At 46.3% G+C, this 22210-nt stretch overlaps 1 protein-coding gene across 2 annotated transcripts in view; it reads left to right on the top strand.

The window, feature by feature from the left end:
• The first annotated feature begins 5220 nt into the window (after positions 1–5220).
• LPCAT3 (lysophosphatidylcholine acyltransferase 3) overlaps positions 5221–22210 on the top strand; it is a 29710-nt gene continuing 12720 nt past the window's right edge. Inside the window, exon 1 of one of the 2 annotated variants that reach the window (XM_089920238.1) lies at positions 5221–5459. In XM_089920238.1, the coding sequence (XP_089776364.1) occupies positions 5309–5459 (151 nt within the window). In that variant the 5' untranslated portion in view covers positions 5221–5308. The remainder of the gene's footprint in view (positions 5460–22210) is intronic. The other variant, XM_022577471.3, reaches the window with a different exon arrangement.

Here is a 22210-nt window from a genome sequence, read left to right as displayed (position 1 = left end):
GGGTTCGATCCCTGGTCGGGGAAGATCCCACATGCCGCGGAGCAACTAAGCCCGTGCGCCACAACGACTGAGCCTGCACTCTAGAGCCCATGAGCCACAACTACTGAGCCCGAGTGCCACAACTATTGAAGCGCACGCGCCTAGAGCCCGTGCCCCCAACAAGAGAAGCCACCGCAATGAGAAGCCCACGCACTGCAATGAAGAGTAGCCCCCACTGGCCGCAACTAGAGAAAGCCCGGTAGCAACGAAGACCCAACACAGCCAAAAATAAATAAATAAAATTTAAAAAAAGATCCCACATGCCACATGGTGTGGCCAAAATAAATAAATAAACAAATAATTTTAAAAAGAAAAGAAATATACTTTAAAACAAAGAGGAAAACTTCTCATAAAGATGGCAAATTAACTTGCCTCTTGTGCCTAAAATCCCACTAAAATATAGTAAAGGGTGGGGTGGAGAAGGTATAAATCTATAGGAACAAAGTGAATGGAAGAAGAGCAGATGAAACATTTAAACGCAGTTTTGAAAAATGGAAAGAAGGTGTGGTGTAGTGATGATACAGCCCAGGGGAAGTAGCTGACAAGGAGTCAAAACAGGAGGAATGGCCTGAAAGCCTAGACTCCAGAAAGGTGGACCCTCAAGCCCCCTCCCTACCTAGCACAACCAGGGAAGTACCCAACCCCACCACCACCAGGCAGAGAATTGATGCTATATTCTCTGCGAAAATGGATAGGAAAGACTCTGGACCCAAAGACATCAAACATTGCATGGAACAAGAGAGAGATGTGCACCTATAAAACAGACGTACATCTTCCAAGCAGGAGACTGGGAGACTCTTCTCTGAAGAGACTGAATAATCCTAAAGAATAAAGCCTCCAGGGACTTCCCTGGTGGTGCAGTGGTTAAGAATCTGCCTGCCAATGCAGGGGACACAGATTCGATCCCTGGTCCAGGAAGATCCCACATGTCGCGGAGCAACTAAGCCCGTGCGCCACAACTACCGAGCCTGCGCTCTAGAGCCCGCGAGCCACAACTGCTGAAGCCTGTGCACTCCAGGGCTTGGGTGCCGCAACTACTGAGCCCGCCCACTGCAACAAAGAGTGCAGGCAACGAAGACCCAATGCAGCCCTAAAATAGAATTTTAAAATTTTTAATAAATAAAAAATAAATAAACCCTCCACATACAGACATTTGGAAGTTTCTAGGTCAAAAGGGGAGCTCCCAGCCCAATCCCCTTCAGGGAAATTCACCAGTCAACAAGCCCTACTCTGGGCCCATATATCCAATCAACTTTGTAATGCCTTGTTTGTATTAGAAAGGACAGTCGGCATCTTAAAAGAGATAAAAGAAACAAAAGGAAAGCAGAAATCCTGAGGGAAAAGGAAAAATGCAGGGAATAAAAGAAGAAATATAAGTAAACAAATAAAAAATCCCCCCAAATCCCTAATTAATCTTCTCAGAAGGCTAGTATAGCAAAGTTCATCCATAAAACAAGAATGCTGTGGGGGGAAAAAAGATGCTATCTCAGCATAAAGAGTTCTTGAAAATTAAGAATATGAGATGGAGGGATTTAATTCCCTAGAGGTCCGTGGTTAGGACTCTGCACTTCCACTGCAGGGGTGCGGATTCGATCCCTAGTGGGGGAACTAAGATTCTGCAAGCTGGGCAGCGCAGGCAAAAAAAAAAAACAAGGTTATTAAAAATGAGATGGAGGGCTTCCCTGGTGGTGCAGTGGTTGAGAGTCCGCCTGCCGATGCAGGGGACACGGGTTCGTGCCCCGGTCCGGGAAGATGCCACATGCCGCGGAGCGGCTGGGCCCGTGAGCCATGGCCGCTGAGCCTGCGCGTCCGGAGCCTGTGCTCCGCAGCGGGAGAGGCCACAGCAGGGAGAGGCCCGCGTACCGCAAAAAAAAAAAAAATGAGATGGAGAAGGAGAGTACATGTAACTGTTAAGGAATAGTTGGTGGCCTTTGTGTGAATAGTTTCATAAGTGGTGAAAATGAGTACCAAGTTCTAATGGGTATAAAGACTGGTAGGTAAGTGTCTTCGTCAGGGTAAGTTAAAGCAGTAACCTTAAATCTTGGGGTTTAATACCACAAATGTTTATTTTTCGCTTAAGCTAAGTGTTGAGCAAGATGCCAGTTGGGCGGCTTCCTCCATCTCATACTATACCAGACAGGACGCATGGCCTCTGTATGTGCTACTATCTAGGGAAGAGAGAGATTTGGGAGTCACACTAGCTGTGCACCTCCCGGGCCAGGAAATGACGCTTCATTTCTGCTTACAGCCCATGGGCCATAACTAGTCATGTGGTCTCAAGCTTACTGCAAGGGGGTTGAGAAGTTGTAAACTCATACCTGGATATTGAGTGAACTCCGACCAGACTGTTTCTCCACAAGTACGGTAGGGAGGGGAAAGAGGCCAGTAACCTCAGAGAAAGGGAAGGTGTTTTAAGGTGGGAAGCCCGGCAGATAGTAATAGATAGTAGAGGTCAATGAGCCAGAGGAAAGGGAGTAGAAGGAAATACTGGACTTGCTAAAGAAGGAAGGACAGGGCAGGGAAAAGTAGTAATGAGAGAGGAGGGATTTCACTAATACCTGATGCTTATTTCTATACAGACACAACCACTTTGGTTTATAATTATATTCTCATGTCTCTCTTCCCCATACACAGAGCTTCCTGTGGGCAGGGACTGTCTCTTATGGATCTTTGCATCGAGGGACCAGCACAGAACCTGACTTACTAAGCCCTCCATGAATGTGCTGCATTATAAAGTAAGAGGCCATATAATCTTAACCTTCTCCCACTCACCAGCTCAGCAGCTAGTGTAACTGGAGAAACAGGTGCTGCGTCGTCAGAACAGTAGGAAGAATGAAGGGAATGTAGCTGATCAAACACCTGAGGGGAAAAGCAAACAGGAATCTGTTGTGTCAACGGAGACACAGCCTCTTGCCACACAGACTCTTGTCTTGGAAAACCAGAGGTGTAAGAAGGGGCAGACATATTACCTAATTGCACAAAACGAAAAGAAACCGACTTCATCTATTTTTAAATAGGGTCTAACTAACTAGATGCTTTAGTAAATATATCTTACTTATTCAGCAAATCAAAGATTTTAAGGGTCTTAAGTAACATTTAGCCAAACACTTCAATTAGGCAAAATCTAGTAAAATTGAAGGTGTGCAAACCTTACAACTCATGATTCCCCTCCTGGTTATAAACCCTAGAGGGGTGTTTTCTACACTGAGCAAGTAGTGATATCAAGTTAGTGGATCCTGATGAGCAATTTTCTTAATGAATTAAAATAGAATAGAAAATATAAGAGAACACATCACATACACACGCTGCACACATGCGTGTACATATTAGTTGCGTAGTGTATGAGCATGTGTGTATACTGGATAGCAATGTGTTTCCTACAATAGACCCCAGTTAATTAAAAAAAACAAACAAACAAAAAATCTGTTTGGAGTTACAGCCCTAGAGAAACTTTCACTGTTGCTTAAAGGAGAATGTCCACAGCAGCCATGTTTGTAATAAAAGAATTACATGAATAGTAAGTGATCCAAGTATTCCTCAACATAATCATGAAAAATAATTGTGGAAAATCATACAGTGCAATGTTACTTCACAGTTAAAACGACTGTATTACAGCTACATGTAGAAACATGAATGTCTCAATAAAGATAATGCTTTATTAGCATATATATTAGCATATAATGCTTGTTAAGCATAAAAACAAGTTGCAAAATGATACATTCACTGTAACCATAAATATAAACTTTAAAAGCATGCAAAACTATATTATAATTGTTTCTGGATATATACAGAGTGTAAAGTATAAAAATAGGCATGGGGTTGATAAGTACCAAAGTCAGAAAGGAGGTGACCTCTGAGAAGGAAAGGAGGGAAATGCCCTGTGGAAGGGATACACCAGGCTCTTCAGCTGTACATGTGATGTTTGTTTCTTAATCTGGGGGATGTTATATTATTCTTGACTTCTCTGATTTTTTTTTAAATTTTGTCCCCCAAAAAAGAGGAGGGAGGTGAAATTTAAGGTTTCAATTCTGTCGCTGCCCCTTACTAGGGAAGGAACTTAGCGAGTTTCTTAATTTCTCCAAGCCTCTGCGTCTGTAAGAGGACATCGTAATAATAAATATCCTGTTTCATAATCAATTAAGCGAAATAATATGGGTATCAGAGCTGCATAAAGCGCGAAGTGCTATAGAAGTATTAACTGTAATTGTACAAGAATGCTCCACGAATTCCAGTGGTTGCTGGAAACTCTTAGTGTTCCTTCGTTAAGTATTCTCACGGAACCTTGTTCCTTTCTCTTGCAATTACACGCTTTATATGACCGTGCGCCATCCCCACTCCACAGCTCTGGGCTCAGAGCCCAGCACAGGCCCTGGTTCATTTTCGTTAGCCTAATCTGAACAGTGGAAGTGAGAATGGGAAGCAAGGTGGGAAGAAAGGACTTTTATTTTGTCTTCAGCCTCTATCCTCTTTGCACTTTGATCTTGAACCTGTATTACCTGAATAGTGACAAACTAGTTTAATTTTTAATTAAAATCATAAGGACTAAATCAGCATATCTTAACTTCATCGCCTCTCGGGGGTAGGTAGTTTTAATACAGGAAGTTACATGAAATCAAAGGAGCAGGCAAAGAGTGCTGGGGGCGCCGGGCTCTCCCCACCCTCGGGGAGGGAAGGCGGCGTGCCTAACGGTTCAAAAACGGCCGAGGCGCCGTTAGGGGGCGCTCGCGAGCCCGCGGCAGGAATTCCCGCCCTCCCGTTACATGCCCCAGTAACCCCGGCGCGCCGGCGACCGAGAGTAACCTCGCGGTCGGGTGACGGCCCCCCCGCCCTGACTCTCGCCTGCTCCGTCTCAGCCAATGGGGAGGCAGCGCTCGAGCCGGCCGGACTCTCGCCCGCCCCGACTCCTCCCCCGGGCTGTTAGAACTGAGTTGTACAGTCGCCGCGCCGCCGGCTTCTGACTTTTCCAATCAAGGGTCTAGTTCCCGATTCCGAGCCCCGCCCCCTGCCGGCTCCGCGTTCATTCTCGGCCCGAGTCACCTTTGCCTTACAAACGTTCGACCCCGCCCCCTGCCTACCTTGCGGCGTGAGGCCCCGCCCCCTGCCCGGGCCGACCAATGATCGGCTGATCCCGGAGCCGCTGGGCGGTCCTGCAGCCAATGCGCACGCCGTGGGCGGGCTCCGGGCCGGAATTGGGGGTGAAGCTCCAGCGTTGTGCCCACATTTGGGGCGCGCGGAGCTGAGGGGTCCCCGGGGGGCGCCCGGAGTTAAGATGGCGTCCGCAGCCGAGGGGGACGTGGGAGCGGCGGCGGAGCTGGCGACGGTGCTGCGGTGCGGCTTCCAGAACCTGAGCCTTAACAAGTTGGCGACGTCCCTGGGCGCGTCAGAACAGGCGCTGCGGCTCATCATCTCCATCTTCCTAGGTAAGGACCCCTCGCGGAGTCCCCGAGGAACGGGGAAGTGACCGCCCCCTCTTCCCGGAGCCACCGGGAGGGCTTTGTGGGGTGCAGATGTGAATCCTAGAACACACCAACCAGCTGTGGAGAGGAAGACGAGTCTAGTCCCGAGTCTGGGGGCACCGTGCCCTCTGAACCTCTTCACCTTTCCCTTCGACCCCTGCTGTACCCTTCTGGCCCCTCATTAGGCGCCACCACCCTCTCATCCTGCCATGCTCTACCCTGTGTCCCGGCGACCCGTCCTTATTTGTCTCTCTCTGGAGTTCTCCCCTCTGTCCATGTGTACTGCTGTTATTAATATCAACCGTCACACACGTGCGCTTCTTATTGGCAGTTATAGGCCCCCTAACTTAGATATTTTAGTCCTATGGGCCCCCGCAGCCCCATACTCCATACTTGCATATTCTGAGTGTCTCTTGTGCATTCCCAGCTTGTATTACACCTTCATCTTTTTGTCCCGCTTCTAATATTTTCCTCTTATACCATATTGCTTTTTCTTTTCCTCAGCCATACACCTGTCATTTACCCTGGAATATTGCTTTAATACTGGGCTTGGGAAACAAGAGTGGCAACTTCTTAAAAACTACCCATGCTACCCCAAGCGTTTATTGCACACGTGGTTCAAAGGATGTTTTGTATGTGCATTTATGTCACAACAAACTGTATTATAACTGATTTATAGGCTTTTTTACTGCATCCTTTCTCCGTGGTTTTTTAATACACGGAAGCAGCATGGAACAATGAGAGGGAAAAAAAAAGTGTGTGGACTTGGAAAACAAATCAGACCCAGCCCTGCTGCTGCTTACAAACTGTGGGACCCTGGGCAAACCACTTAACCTCTCTGAGCCTCAGTTTTCTTATTTATGAAATGAGGACGATAATGCCTATCTGATAGGACTGCTGTAAAGTCTTGTAGGAATTCAAAGGTGAAGAGCTGATACATAAATATTTGAGTAGCTGGAAGGTTTTAGGAAGGTTATGGGACATTAGCTAGGAGAGTAGGGGTGGGGAAGAACTAAGCACACAAGACTGGGGGGCAAGAGTGGGTCTGAACCACAAGAAATTTGAGAAAACTTGGGCAGATGTGGAAAGCCTTAAATGCTGGGAAAGAAATTTGGAAGTTATCCAGTAGTCAGTAGAGACACTCACATATATCACCTAACCCGATCTAGATAATGGGAGAGGCATTAATTCATATTTAAACAACCTTGGGTAATGTCATTGTCACTTGCCTATTACACACCAAACCAATATAATCTTCCTTTCTTCCGGATGAAGGTCACCTTTTCCCTCCCTTGTAGAACTGTAAAATTTTAGAGGCGGACAGAACGTTTGGTTGTGTGACTTGCTTCATGTCACGTCACCCAGATCTAACCCAAATTTATCAGTGCCTCAATCCAAGGTTCTCTGCACCATACCAACTTTGAACTTCCTACTTCGTCCTTTTCTCTGGCCCAGTTATTTGTTGGTATTCTAATTGGCAATTAAGAGTGTTTACATTTCATTCCTTAGGAAGCTCACTGTTGATGTCTCAACTATAAATTGAGAATGTAACACAAGAAGCAACAAATTATAAGGGGCAACCTGTTAAATGGAGCTGGGGCTGGAATTAGGACTTGGAATCTGTCCTTTTAGTGCTGACATAATCAAATACAGCCTGTACACTCCTGGTGGACTACTATATACTATCACGGTGCATACAGCTGTCTAGAAAATTGTTTTCTCCGTATCCCACCCCTCTAACCTCATCCTCTCATTACCACCAAGCATCAAAGTAATAAACACTTGGCATAATACATCTACCACACTCCTGAGCCCCCTTGTCCATTGTACCATTTCCCACATCCCCCCTTCCTATCCCACATGCGCTATTGCCTTCAGTACCTCACAGTATATCTCACGTTTAGATCAACTTGGGGTTCACGTTACCTCAGATCAGGCATAGGTCTTGCACGTGGATGTATAGGACTGTATTTTCTACGTTTATGTTAAATAAATACATAGAAACATAAATTGATAAGCTTGTTGACAAGTGTGTGGAAGAAAGGGTGCATTCTGGTTGTAAATATGTTTCTCTTACAAAGGTATTATCACTTCTGTGTATTGTAACCTAGAAACCAGTAGCTTTTCAGCAACGGAGTTCCTGAACCAGCTCTCTTGGGGAGCTGGGATACTGGAGGAAATCCTTGCTTGAGGTACCAAGAAGGCCTGTAGTCCGAAATGATTTCTGACTCACTTTCTTCACTTTCTACTAATGAGATTAATGTGGGTTAAAAGCACCTAAATGCAGGTACCCCGAGGGAAGGGTTAGGTATTATATATTGATATCAGACATTCACATTTTAAAGGGATAGTCTCATTACTTTTTTTTAAATTGTACTCGACTTTTTTAAAGGGAACTTTATTTTTTAAATTTTTATTTATTTATTTATTTTTGGCTGCGTTGGGTCTTCATTGCTGCGCCCAGTCTTTCTCTAGTTGCGGCGAGCGGGGGCTACTCTTTGTTGCAGTATTCAGGCTTCTCCTTGCGGTGGCTTCTCTTGATGCGGAGCACGGGCTCTAGGCGCTCAGGCTTCAGTAGTTGCAGCACACGGGCCCAGTCGTTGTGGCTCGCGGGCTCTGGAGCGCAGGCTGAGTAGTTGTGGCACACGGGCTTAGTTGCTCCGCGGCATGTGGGATCTTCCCGGACCAGGGCTCGAACCCATGTCCCCTGCGTTGGCTGGCGGATTCTTAACCACTGCGCCACCAGGGAAGTCCCAATACCTAAACTTTTTGAAACATCATTGTATCCTATGATCTTTGGAATAAACAAAATGCTCTCAGGTTCTTTATGGCTTAGTTTTCCCCATTTGCTAACATCTCTTGTTATTCTCCAAATCTTACCATTACTGAGTCATATGATAACCCCCTCGTTACTATTTTAATTAGATAGTCTCATTACTTTTTCCTTAACATCTTACTCTCCCTACTTGAGTTCTGTGTGCCGATCTTGAGGTGGGCCACCCAGCCTTTAAACCTTTTTAACTGAGACCCGTGATAAGAAATATGTTTTACATCATGACCCATTATACACATAGGTGAATGCTTGCATTGGAAGCAAAGGTTTCAGGAAACATTACTCATCCTGAGTATAGGCAGTGTGTTTGGCTATTTTCTATTTTATTTTTTAGTATTGTTGATGACCTGCTAAATTGATTTCATGACCCATTAATGGGTTACAACAAGCAGTTTGAAAAATCCTGAGTTAGAGGCTGTGATTTTTAATATTCCGTACTTCGAGGAAAGGGTAAGCTTACGAGCACTGCTGCACTGGAGTATTTTGAGCAGACACAGGACTGTTGTGGGAGGCATGGTTTGTGTTGCATATGATTTGCCAGGAGTTTTGGTGGAAGATAAATTCTGCTGTGAGCTCTGGTGCTGCCAGATGCTACTGGAAAACATCTCGGCCTCAAAAACTTGGGTCTCAGCGTTCCTTAGCATAATTAATAACATGAATTGTCCCAAACGAATTCAGTAAAATGTACCTACTGTAGGTGAAGCCCTGTACTTGACCCTTGTGAGGGCAAGGGCGGTGGTGCAGAATGAGTAATAGGGCCGGGCACCCGAAGGTATGACATACGGTCTGTTGGGGGCAGGGAATGGGCACAAGATAAGTACTGTCATAACCACAGTAACAGGCAGGAGTCTAAGTGCCATCAGAGAGTTACAGAGCTTTGTGAGATTTAAACACTGGCCCTTTAATGAACCTTGAAAGTCGTTGAATAAGGTTTCGGCAGACGGAGATGGTGAGACGGAGGAATAGGGTGAGCCAGGGGCACGGAGGCAGGGATGTGTGGTTACACATTCAGGGAACAGGAAGTGGTCCAGCTGGACCGAAGCAGAACCTAAGGAGAGAAGTGGTGGGAAATAAGACTGGAAACGTGGGTCGTGGAGCCTTGAAAGCCAAGGCAAGGAGTGTGTGCTTAAGCAGGTGATCGGGAGCCTTCCCAGATACCTGAAAGGGGAGCGATGTGGCTGGCACTGCACTGGGAGCTGATACAGCGGGAGAGGCTCTTTTGGAAGGTAGGTTCCGTGGCCACTTTCATCTACACAGCTGCTCGAGCCAGAAGCCTAAGAAGCGGCCTTGCCACCTCCCTTTCTCTCTCTCCCCTCACCCCCATCACCAAGTCCTATCCACACCACCTCCAAATTGTGTGTCAGATACACCACTTTCCTCCATCACCACGGCCACTGACCATCTGTCACCAGAACCACCTGAGCAGCCCCCAGATGGGTCTCTGATTTCTTCCTGCCCACCCAGTCCGTTCTCTGAGAGCAGCCAGGGTGGTCCGACCCTGCGCCTCTCCTACTCAGACCCCTTCAGGGGCTCCCATACACCCCTGGGAATCTCCTGCTCCAGCCTTGACTCAAGCAAGTTCACAGCCTTGTAGCCACGTGGCCTTCCCCCAGTTCCTCAGAAAATGCATCAGGTCCTTTCCAACCTCGAGCCTTTGTACCTGCTGATCCCATTGCCAGCAACGCGCTGCACTCATTACCTACCTGACAGAGCCTTTTCGTCTTTCAGGCCTCAGTTCAAATACTCACTTCCTCCAAGAGTTCTTTCCTGCCTCTCATTTTAAATTAAGTCCCCTGCTGTACTTTCTCCTACTGACTGAAATCTCTTTCTAAGTATATATGCCAATGTGTAATTATATATTTGCAGATGAGGGCAGAAATCATGTAAGTTTTGTTCGTCACTGTGTACCCAGAGTTTAATACAGTACCTAGCTTATGGAAAAGGCCCAATAAATAATTGTTGAATAAGTGAATGTGTGAATGAATGACCTGGCAACTGGTTACATGGAGGATAAAGAAGTAGTTGAAAAAAAAAAGCAAACTGAGTCCTTCTGCCAGCGTAGCTAGAAAGGTGGCAGTGTCTTTCACAAATGAGAGGTCAAGAGGAGATGGTGCTCAGTGCCAGGGAATGATCTAGTTTTGGACTTGCTTTAGGTTCCAAGGGCACCTCCAGGTTGTATTGTGAAGCCTAGTGTTCAGTTCAGCAAAAAAGTTGGACTAAAGATGTAGTTTTAGGGACTTCCCTGTGGCACAGTGGTTAAGAATCCGCCTGCCAATGCAGGGGACAGGGGTTCGAGCCCTGGTCCGGGAAGATCCCACATGCTGTGGAGCAGCTAAGCCCGTGTGCCACAACTACTGAGCCTGCGCTCTAGAGCCCTCAACCACAACTACTGAGCCTGCGAGCCACAACTACTGAAGCCCACGTGCCACAACTACTGAAGCCCACACGCCTGGAGCCCATGCACCGCAACAAAGACTAGCCCCCCCCACTCGCCACAACTAGAGAAAGCCCGCAGGCAGCAACAAAGACCCAATGCAGCCAAAAATAAATAAATGAACAAATAAAGAAAGATATAGTTTTAGGAGTCAATAGTGATATCATAATTGAGTCAGGGAGGGACTGAAGCCAACACAGAAGGGAATCTAGAGTGTGTTGATGTTGCTGCCCTTTGCTGATAACGACAGTGGCTGGCATTTATAAAGTGCTCAGCAATACCCCACCTAAGCTTGCCAATTACCCCTAAGATATTTACAGTACTCTTAGCATCTCCTTTGTGTAGATAGGGAACTGGGACCTCCAAAGGTTGAATAGCTTTCCTAAGGTCACACCTGTTTCTGCCCACCTCTAAAATCCCTGCTCCACCACCTTGGGACTGGGAGGAGCACGCAGAGGTGGGAAAGGCAAAGGCCCTCGGCGTCCTTCACTGTTTTCATTCAATGTGATTGAGCCAAGATGTCAGCAGCATGTGAGATACCTCTCTGAGGCCAAAGCTGGCGCCGGCCAAATGAAGCGCATGGCCACCCCGCCCAGCGCAAGCTTCCTCCCCAAGCTTGGCCGCTGTGGCTTGGCTGGTGGACTCACCAATGGCACTTGGGGGTAAGGGCTCATTCCTCGGAGGTTCCGAATTAGCACCACTACGGTTAGCAACCTTTAAAATCAAAGGAGGTCCTGCAGTTAAGCTCCCTTTGGACCAAAGTCAGGTCTGGCCCTTCAGAACTAAATCACCTTTCAGGGCAAAAAGCTTTCTTCGGGTAGCAATATGAAGAAAACCGAAGGTAAGCAAGATGGAAATTGCACTGCATTAACTAAACAAGTGGGACTTCAGACTATAGTACAAAGCAGTTTCCAAAAATTCTATGATTGTGAAATAAGGGAGTTGTCCTAAATGACTTTCAAAGCCTCTTCTGATATCCTAAAAGGCTAGGTACATTCTACATTTTAGACTTTGTTCTAATTCATAGCCACAAATTTCATCATAACCTAAAGCTTCCTGTTGGGGATTTCTTTTAAATATATTTTTCCAACTCCTTTTTTTTTTTTTTTTTTGGAAAATAAATGCTCCAACAAACCAGTTTGACACATTCATGACTTTAAAGCAATTAGAATTTTACTCATTTTCTTTTTTTTTAACATCTTTATTGGAGTATAATTGCTTTACAATGGTGTGTTAGTTTCTGCTTTGTAACAAAGTGAATCAGTTATACATATACATATGTCCCCATAGCCCTTCCCTCTTTCCAACTACTTTTTATCTACACTCCAATATCTTACATTGCACGAAACTTCACGTTTGAATGCCAGTATAACTTTCATGTCAGACAGAACCATTTCTTTGCAGAGGCGTGTGTAAATCAGGGCCCATGAGATTATACACACAGAGGAATTTAACAAAAGCAATTACATGCCCACTGACATTAAATCTGTCCGGGCAGCCATGGGAACTCACTGAAGGAGTTCCGTCCAGCAGCCTTTTAAAAATGGGATTTGGTCTTCAAAAAGGAAATGGCATTTCAGCTGGACCTTAAAAGGTGTGGAAGATTCTAGTCAGGTGGAAATAAAAAGGGAGCTTTCCAGCGGCAAAGAATAATGAGCATGTATGTGGAGAGCAGGAAAAGTGAGAAAGTTCTGAGGAACAGCAAGTAATCCAGTTTGGCCAGTACAACAGAGGCTCCGTAAAGGAGGAGCAGAGAAGAGCCTGGTGGAGTGTTCAGGTGTGTGGGAGGTGCAGGTGGCCGAGTAGGTTGAGTAAGCTGGCAGGACGCACATCATCTTCAGAGACCTGCGGGCCTAAGTGCACGTCTCTAAAACTAATTAAGATTAAATACGTACTGGGACTTCCCTGGCAGCCCAGTGCTTAAGACTCCGTGCCTGCCCTGCAGGGGGCACGGGTTCGATTCCTGGTCAGGGAACTAGGATCCCGCATGCTGCGCGGCACAGCCAAAAAAAAAAAGATTAAACATGTACTACTAGCTCTTTCACCATCGACCAATTACTACACTTCAGCCATCCTTTTCCTCATGTTCCCAAAGGCCAATTTCACTAAAGAAATTGAGGTTAAGAGTTAAGCAGTGTATCTGATAAATAATTCTTTAATTATGTTTAATTCATAACAAGCAGCACAGAATACAAAATTTACCTGCATTTTAAAAGATAATATAGTCATCAAAGAGCTTTTTCATTTCTAGAGAACTGCCTAAGCGGATCCTTCGCATATGTGCGTTCACTCGCATTCTGCCCTGGCAAAGCGTGAGAAGCATTGCTCCTTGGGAAGCTCTGAGGACGAAACGAGATGAACTGCATAAACACCTGAGCAAGCCTGACCCAGGGCACTTCTAAGTAACCGCTCTCTCCCTTCCCTCAATAGATCTTCATCTCCTTCCTTTCCCAGGAGACTCCAAGTGTGGTCTTGGGGCCAGCAGCATCAGCTCTCCTAGGAACTCGTTAGACATGCAGATTCTCAGGTCCACCCCCAACCAACTGAATGAGGAACTGAGGACGGGGCCCAGTGGTCTGTGGTTTAACAAGCCCTCCAGGTTATACCGGTTCCCCTGACGTTTGAGGATCAAGGGTTCAGCGTGTGGCTTCAAGTATCTGTTTTGTAATACTTGATGTCCTGATAGTACCTTAAACTTTTCGAAATGTCATTGTATCCTATGATCTTTGGAATAAACAAAATGCTCTCAGGTTCTTTATGGCTTAGTTTTCCCCGTTTGCTAACATCTCTTGTTATTCTCCAAATCTTATGATCATTCTTGAATCATGATTAATGTCATTATAACAATGACGTTATTATATCATTATCATCTTTATTATCAGAACTGTCACCATTACCCACACCGTCTGTTGTGACTTGGAGCTTTAACAAAAATTAGGTGCCCTCATTGCAGCTGCCGGGGAAAGATGTTCTAAGCGAACTGTCCTTCTCAAGCAGAGAGTTGTTTTTTTTGTTTTTGCGGTACGCGGGCCTCTCCCGTTGCGGAGCCCAGGCTCCGGACGCGCAGGCTCAGCGGCCATGGCTCACGGGCCCAGCCGCTCCACGGCATGTGGGATCCTCCCGGACCGGGGCACGAACCCGTGTCCCCTGCATCGGCAGGCGGACTCTCAACCACTGCACCACCAGGGAAGCCCAAGCAGAGAGTTTTTAAGGTAGGGGTGTGTGTGTTGACATTTTCCCAGCAGTTGCTGAAGTCAAGGGTAAGGAGATTTAGGGCCCACTTGGAGTTCTCTTGATGAAGCAATAATAGCTTCCTAGAGACCTTAAAGCCTAAGATTTGTGTAGCCCAAAAGATGTTGCATGCATCTTTATTTACCTCTGTTTTCAAAACAAGAAGGGGAAGCAGGGGGCGAGTAAGACACTAAAAATAAGGATAAGTAATTTCTGGATAAGAATTTCCTTTTGGTTTAAAATGGACTGCTTTTGAAATCTAAGTTCCTCCCTATTCAAGCAGTGGCTTTGAAGATAAGTGAGATTCACGAAACTCTGGACACCCTGAATTAAGGATTCTGTCTGAAAACCATGTGTGTTATAATTGTTAGTAATAGAGGCGTCTGATGGAAGTGTCATTGCGTTCAAATCATAGAGACAGTTGGCCAGAAAGCGGGTAGAAGGTCAGGCCAGAAATGGTCAGGTTCAGGTTTTGTTCTTGATTCACGTGAAGTCAAGTAGGTGGTTTAAATGCCTCACGCTAACCATAGGCTACGTTTAAATTAAAAAGCTTTGTCAATTAAAGATACTTTTCAGTATCAAGTAGCTATCATGTTGCTACGGCATTTTGATAAGAAAAGTATACATAGTCAGACATGAATAAAGATGCAGACGTAGAGAATGGACTTGAGGACACGGGGAGAGGGAAGGGTAAGCTGGGACGAAGTGAGAGAGTAACACTGACATATATACACTACCAAATATAAAATAGATAGCTAGTGGGAAGCAGCCGCATGGCACAGGGAGATCAGCTCGGTGCTTTGTGACCACCTAGAGGGGCGGGATAGGGAGGGTGGGAGGGAGACGCAAGAGGGAGGGGATATGGGGATATATGTATACGTATAGCTGATTCACCTTGTTATACAGCAGAAACTAACACAACATTGTAAAGCAATTATACTCCAATAAAGATGTTAAAAAAAAAAGTATGCATAGTCATACCTGCTACATGAAATTATAAGTGATGAGATAGTAATTTTGCAGGCAATTAAGAATTCACTGTAAACAAAAAATAGAGGACTGGTGTGCATATGTTGTATGCACATCTGAGGAGGATATGAGAGCCCAGGAGGCTAAGTTCTGGTCACTGTATATTTGTATGTGCTCTAATGAGAAGTGGCTTCCATGTAGACGTGCTAAATGGCTTATAGCTCTTGAGGTTTCCAGTTTCTGCTGTGATAGCAATTCTAAACTCAGATGGACACCACTCTGGATTACTGTCCATAAATATAAAACTTCTGTTTGCAAGCCAGCAAGCGGAGGCCAACTGGAACGGTGCCCTTTAAGGCTCCTATGGCTTATACCTCAGACAAAAGTAGAACAGACTGATACAGTTGGAGGACAGCATACAGGGCCCTGGTTAAAAATATTGACCCATAAGGGCTACTAGAAATCCTCTTTTTTTTTTTTTTTTTTTTTTTTTGTGCGGTACGCATGCCTCTCACTGTTGTGGCCTCTCCTGTTGCGGAGCACAGGCTCCGGACGCGCAGGCTCAGCGGCCATGGCTCACGGGCCCAGCCGCTCCGCAGCATGTGGGATCTTCCCGGACCGGGGCACGAACCCGTGTCCCCTGCATCGGCAGGCGGACTCTCAACCACTGTGCCACCAGGGAAGCCCCGTAAATATCTTTTAAGTGGCCCCAAGGAAGTACATGTATAATGCTTTTACAGATATTTTCTCTTTTAATCTGCACACCAGCCTGCAAGATGGCTAATATTTTCCCTGTCAGCTGAAAGAAAAACGCACAACCTAAAAGTTGCAAGTTAAGTTTTATTCGGGGACCTTACTGAGGACTATAGTCCTGGAAACAGCCTCTCAGATAGCTCTGAGGAACTGCCCCGAAGAGGCAAGGGAGGAGCCAGGATATATAGGAATTTTTTGCTGGGAAAAAACATGTAGTCGAGCATCAAAATGTTACTGCTAATCACAAAGAACAGACATCTCAAATTAATGATTTTAGTGCTTTTCTCTGTATGGGAAGATGCAAGAATCTGGGCTGATTGAAACTATTCCTTAGATATACATCTTAACTATCCAGGGCCCGTATCCAAAGCCCAGAATCCTTCCAGTTTTTCTCCGTCCTGAATTCCCCTCTGGGTGCATTGTCGGTGGGTGACTGCAGTGCCTGATGGCTTGGTCCCTGTAGAACTGGAATGGGGGGGCAACATTCTTTTCTTTACATCCCTATTTCAGAGATGAAGCAATTAAGGTACAAAGAATCTAAGTGATTCGCCCAAGTGGCAGAGCTGAATTTCTAAACCAGTTTACTCTGATTCCGGAGTCCGGGGATATTCTAGCTAGAATCAGATAATCTGGCTAGAAGTTGCCACCATGTGGTTTGCTAACTTGCAAAGAATTAAAATGTGATAAAAGGCACTGAATATAAGCAACAGGAGTGCCATTTATCTTTGCTAGAAAAGGCATTTCGGTGTCTTAAAGTGCGTCAAAGTCAGTCAACATCTGTTGTCCCGTTCCACTAAAGGCAAGAACTGCTAGTCCACAGCCTTAACATTCTTTCAGTCCATAAATTTTTGTCATAACAAAATAACTACGTGACCATCTGAACAATCTGTAGTAGTACAGAAAAGACTGTAATCCAGATGTTCACAGATGAGGACGGTGTTCCGAGCATCCCTTTTGCCATCTGATCAGGCTTGAGATACTCCTGAGGGCTGGCCACTGCCGGGTGACTGACTTTTCCTGGGCTCAGAAGCCAGTGAGCGCCTGTGAGTGTCTGCTCCCCATAGGGTCACACAGAGGGGATTGGCGGCTTCAGGGCTGGTCTGTTGTAGTATTATAACTTTTCAGCTTTGGCAGCAGGTTCCACCAGCCCGCCGGCATGTGTGTCATTGACACTAAGCTTAAGAAGTCCTTGCTTATTAACTACCAAGAGCACGTGGTTTGAGTGAAGCAATTAAAGACTGACTTTTGGTGGGACTTCGGGGCAGTTCAGGTTTAGGTTGTTTATTTGGGCCAAGTGACTAAAAAAACTAGTATTTCTTAATCTTCATAAGAACACTTTTCCTTTCTTTCTCACAAGTAACAGCTGTTTACTAGTTTACCCTTAAAATGTCCCCTCTGTTCTTCATTTATTCCCAGGACATTTTGATCATTTCTCCCAGTTTCCCTGAATCCTGTACTACAGTTGTCAAAACGTTTGAGATACTCAGCTGGAGGTCACTTTCAGAAATGAACTGCACAGGGAATTCCCTGGTGGTCCAGGGGTTAGGACCTGGCGCCTGCACCACTGTGGGCCTGGGTTCGATCCCTGGTCGGGGAACTAAGATTCTGCAAGCCACGTGGCATGGCCAAAAAATTGGAGAAAAAAAAAAGAAACCGGGGCTTCTCTGGTGGCGCAGTGGTTGGGGGTCCGCTTGCCAATGCAGGGGACATGGGTTCGTGCCCCGATCCGGGAAGATCCCACATGCCACAGAGCAGCTGGGCCCGTGGGCCATGGCCGCTGAGCCTGCGCGTCCAGAGCCTGTGCTCCGCAGTGGGAGGGGCCGCAGCAGTGGGAGGCCCGCATGCCGCAAAAAAAAAAAAAAAAAAAAAAGAAACAAGAAATGAACTGCACAGTACGAGGGTAGGGACAGGGAGTCCCCAAGAATTGATGAAGAAAGAAAGTAGGGAAGAGCACCTAAATTTAGCACTGAAATGAAGTTTTTGAATCGTTTTAGATAGGAAGATAAGCAGACGTAAACATGGGCCTGTATGCGTCGGTGAACAGGGAATCAGAGAATAATACAGCTGTAGCTTTAAAAGCACACAGCTGGTTGTTAGAGATGCACTCGCAGGCCACTGCCAGGTGTCAAGGCTTGCGGCAAAGTTTCAACATGGAAATCAAGTGATGTGGGTTCTAATTGTAGCTCTGCTCTGTTAACCTGAGGCGTGCCAGTTATCCCCTTCGGGCCTTAATTTCTTATCTAATGAAGGGTTTGGAGTCAGTGATTCCTAAGGTTTCGTGGGTTCGAAGAATCTGGATCTTATGAATCACCATTCAGCATATGATTCAGCCCGAGCCATACAGACTGTCAGAGTGGGGAAGGTGTATTGGCACCTAATCTGCAGAAGAGAAAGAGGGCCATCGTGAACAGCGTCCAAAGGCGAGCTTCATCCCCACCTCAGTGTCCATAACCTCCCCGTGCTCTTCCGGCTGGCAGAGTGATCAGTTACCCAGCTGGAAGCATTCAGTGCCTTCATCAGGTACCTGTCCCCGAGAAGAGACAGTGTCACGCAGGGCCTCACTCTCTTTCCTATTTCTGCTTGTCTTCCTTTTCTCCGTATAGTTCTTCAGCACAAGGAATTTCCACTTTGGTGAAAGAAAAGAAAAGAAATTTGAGTGGCAGATCTTCACAGTAGAAATAAGAATGATAAAAGTATCATGTGAAAATATTTGGTAAAAATAATCTACAAATAAGCCATATTCAAAAGCAGTCCTGTTTTGTATTCTAGTCTGTGATTCTTGGGAAAATTGAACTGAAATTTGATCCTGAAAGTGGCTTTCCAGTTGCCCAAAGCAAAATGCCCATTATCTACGGGAACATTACATAGTCTAGGAAACTTCCAACATCCAGATGACGCAAGGCTGAAACAGGTTTTTCCGACCACCTCCTTTAACCAGAAATTCCAGAGTCACCATAACCGTGTCAGTAAACAAGCCCTAAGAGCAGTGATGGGCAGACATAGCCTTCTTTTGAGATCCTCTGTCCCCCATCCCTTTATCTCTGACCATAAGCATGAATTTTGAGTTTGAGATGACTTTTCGTCACTTCACTCTAAGGAGCCCATTGACACTCTGAACCAGATCTTCTCACAGGAGGTGAGGGCAAGTGGCCCTGGGCTGGGGGTATGTTACCACGTTCCTGCAGGCCAAGGAAGAAATGGGTAGACAGGAAACAGAGGCGATGAGCTAGACCACAACTCTGGGAGGTTGACTGCAAAAGGGCAGTAGCTGGAAGGAGCAGCACAGGGCCAAGGAGCGGGGGCTAGAGGGCTGGGGCTGTGCCTTTGGAAGGGGGCGGAGGGAATGTGCGGAGCGACCGAGTCATGCGTGGATCCGGCTTCATCAGTCACGAGCAGTCAGTACAGGTTAGATAACTGCTTTGATGTGTTTGAGGTCACTGTATTCGTAAAATGCAGACCATAAATGATTACTTACCTCATATCGTTGTTGTGAGGACTCACTGGGGTAATGTGCCTACATTTCGTGTAAAACTCAATACATGACACGTGGTAAGCCCTTGATAAAGGTTAGTTGCCAGCATTGATGATAATACTTGTTATTATTGGGAAGAAAAGACTGAGGAAGCTGGCAAGAAAGATCACAGACGAAGTTCCCACCTAAGAGTGGTTGGGGTAGACAGAATTCAGAGGATTGGGACCAAAGGGAAGGAGGGGAGGGTGTTTAAAGAGAAGGGAGGGACATCTTCCTCTGAGTCTGGAGAGAAGGAGAAAAGCTTGGATTTCAAGCAGAGCTTCTTCAGTTTTCCCGCGGACAGCTCCCTGAAGGCCAGGGTGGAAAACTAAACAAAGGCATCCTCTCCGGAGCTCAGGGACTCAGCCTAAAGCAGCTGTTGAAAGACAGAAGTGTCATTGAAGGCTCGCGTTGTATCTTTAAAATACAGGACAACTTGGCATTCCATTTTGTATAATGGATTTGTTTTACCAGTTAAATTACTTGAGAATTTTTCCTGCAGAACTTCTAGGAAAGTGGGCATGCCACACCTGTCTCCCAGCTCCTATCAGTTGCTTACCTTGAGACAATGAGACACGGACATTGGCGGCGATGTTCTAAATCAGAACTTGGGAGCTCTCTGCCATGCTCCTACGCAGTCCCAGCTTCTGAAGAAAGAAGCGTGTTCCACAGCTGAGGAATTGCCCACTCCTGTTTTCGATAACCTTTCCGAAGAGAATCAGTCGGGTTGACTGATTCCCTGGGCGTTGGCTGGGGTCCCTGTAGCCCTCTGTCTCATCCAGCTCCTCCTACACGGCCGTTCTTCCCGAGGGACAGCCCTCACCACCCATCTCACTGAGGAGAGGAAGGTTCTTTTCCTGAACTTGCTCACCCGCCTCCCAGGTTTCTCTGCCAGTCTCCTTGCCTCGCCCTCCAGTCTCAGGGGAAGGGCCAGGGCTTCTTCCCTCTTTCTGCGGTAAACGCTTGTTGCTCTCCCACAGATACTGTCCTCGCCCACTATACTGCTTGTCTTCTTCCATAAAATACATATGGGAATGTCCCTGGTGGCACAGTGGTTAAGAATCCACCTGCCAATGCAGGGAACACGGGTTCGAGCCCTGGTCCAGGAAGATCCCACATGCCGCGGAGCAACTAAGCCCGTGCGCCACAACTACTGAGCCTGTGCTCTAGAGCCCGCGAGCCACAATTACTGAGCCCGCATGCCACAACTACTGCAGCCCGTGCGCCTAGAGCCCGTGCTCCACAACGAGAGAAGCCACTGCATTGAGAAGCCTGCACACCACAATGGAGAGCAGCCCCCGCTCGCCGCAACTAGAGAAAGCCCGCGCACAGCAACGAAGACCCAATGCAGCCAAAAATAAATAAATAAATTTATTTTTTTAAAAATAACAAAGCAGCATGCCATCTCCCAAGCATACACAAACAGAAAGAATCCAGAGACATCCCTCCCCAACAAAAAAAAAACACATATGGATACAACATCTCTGTCTTAGAAATGCTTCCCTTCACTCAGTGGCCACGCTCTCTGGCCAGAGTCTTTTACTGCCTACTGCCTCGCCTCCACGTCCAGCCTGCATTTCCTCTTGGTCCAGCCCCCGCTTCTTAACTGGCCCCCAGGTCCCAGCCCCCGTGTCCCTCGTGCTGCTCTGTTTCACGGTGACTAATGACCCCACTGTGAACGTCTTCCTCACGCTCCTTAGACTTCTGGCACATTCGATGTTTTTAAACTCCTTTCCTACCGCAGAAGTCATCTTCCTTTCTCACATGGGTACTGTCCTCATTTACCTCTTGTTCTCTGTTTTATCTCCGTTTCTTTTGCTTGGCTCCCTTCAGTACAGGCATGTTCCAGGACCCAGCCCTCCCTTTGCGGCCTCTCCCTGTGAGAGCTTTATCTGGCTTCAGTTGTTGCCAGCAGAGCCAGCTGTCTCCTCTGATCTGTGTGTCTCTGTCAGTGGCACCACCTTCTGACATGGAACCTTGAGGCCAGTGGTCTTCCCATTGTGGTCCATGTACCCTAGGGGTACATGAAGACTTTCCAGGGGATACATGGGCACAGATGAGGGAATCCACTTTCAGATTTTAAGCTTCCATATGTATTCTTTTCTAAAATTGACATACTTGAGACAGTGTCTGCTCTGAAAGTTCTCTTACAGTCACTTTTCACCAGCCTTTAGAAAGGAGACTTGCCCAGTGGTCCAGTGGTTTAGACTCTGTGCTTCCACTGCAGGGGATGCAGGTTCGATCCCCGGTCGGGGAAGTTCTGCATGCCGCACGGCGTGGCAAAAAAAAAAAAAGGAGAAAGGCCCGGGGGTAAGGGGTGCCCCAGGGAAACATTTCACAGGAGCCACAAAAGTGAAGCAAAGAGGAGCAGCCCCTTATTTTATCCAGGAGACAAACTCATGACAACCTTCTGCCTTATCGTTCCATCTTAGAAGTAGAATTCAGAGACAAGGTGGTTGTCATGAGGAGAAGTATTAACTTGTTTATTTGAATTAAAAAATGAGGTTAGACCTCTTTTGACAGAAAGTGATCAAGCTGATTGGTTTGCCATTTAGATTACAAGGCAGACGTTTTCCATGTGTACTTAAAGCACACCTTCAATATACATGTTTAAAAACACATCATTTGCTGTTGTTTAAACTTACAGACACAGATGCAGAGAACGAATGTACAGATACCAAGGGGGAAGGTTGGGGGTGGGAGGAATTGGGAGATTGGGATTGACACGTATACACTATCGAGACCATGTATAAAATAGACAACTAATGAGAATTTACTGCATAGCACAGGGAACTCTACTCAATGCTCTGTGGTGACCTAAATGGGAAGGAAATCCAAATAAGAGGGGGTATGTGTATATGTACAGCTGATTCACTTTTCTGTGCAATAGAAACTAACACAACATTGTAAAGCAACTGTACTCCAAAAAAAATTAATTAAAAGCAAAAAAAACTTATAAACGTTAGATGGCAACTTACAAATGT

This window comes from Delphinapterus leucas, chromosome 11, assembly GCF_059928025.1.
Source record: "Delphinapterus leucas isolate spDelLeu-1000000601 "Yukka" chromosome 11, BTC_Dleu_Yukka2, whole genome shotgun sequence".
NCBI lineage: Eukaryota > Metazoa > Chordata > Mammalia > Artiodactyla > Monodontidae > Delphinapterus > Delphinapterus leucas.
The sequence above is the reverse complement of the archived record's forward strand: the minus strand, read 5'-3'. Positions and strand labels throughout refer to the sequence as shown.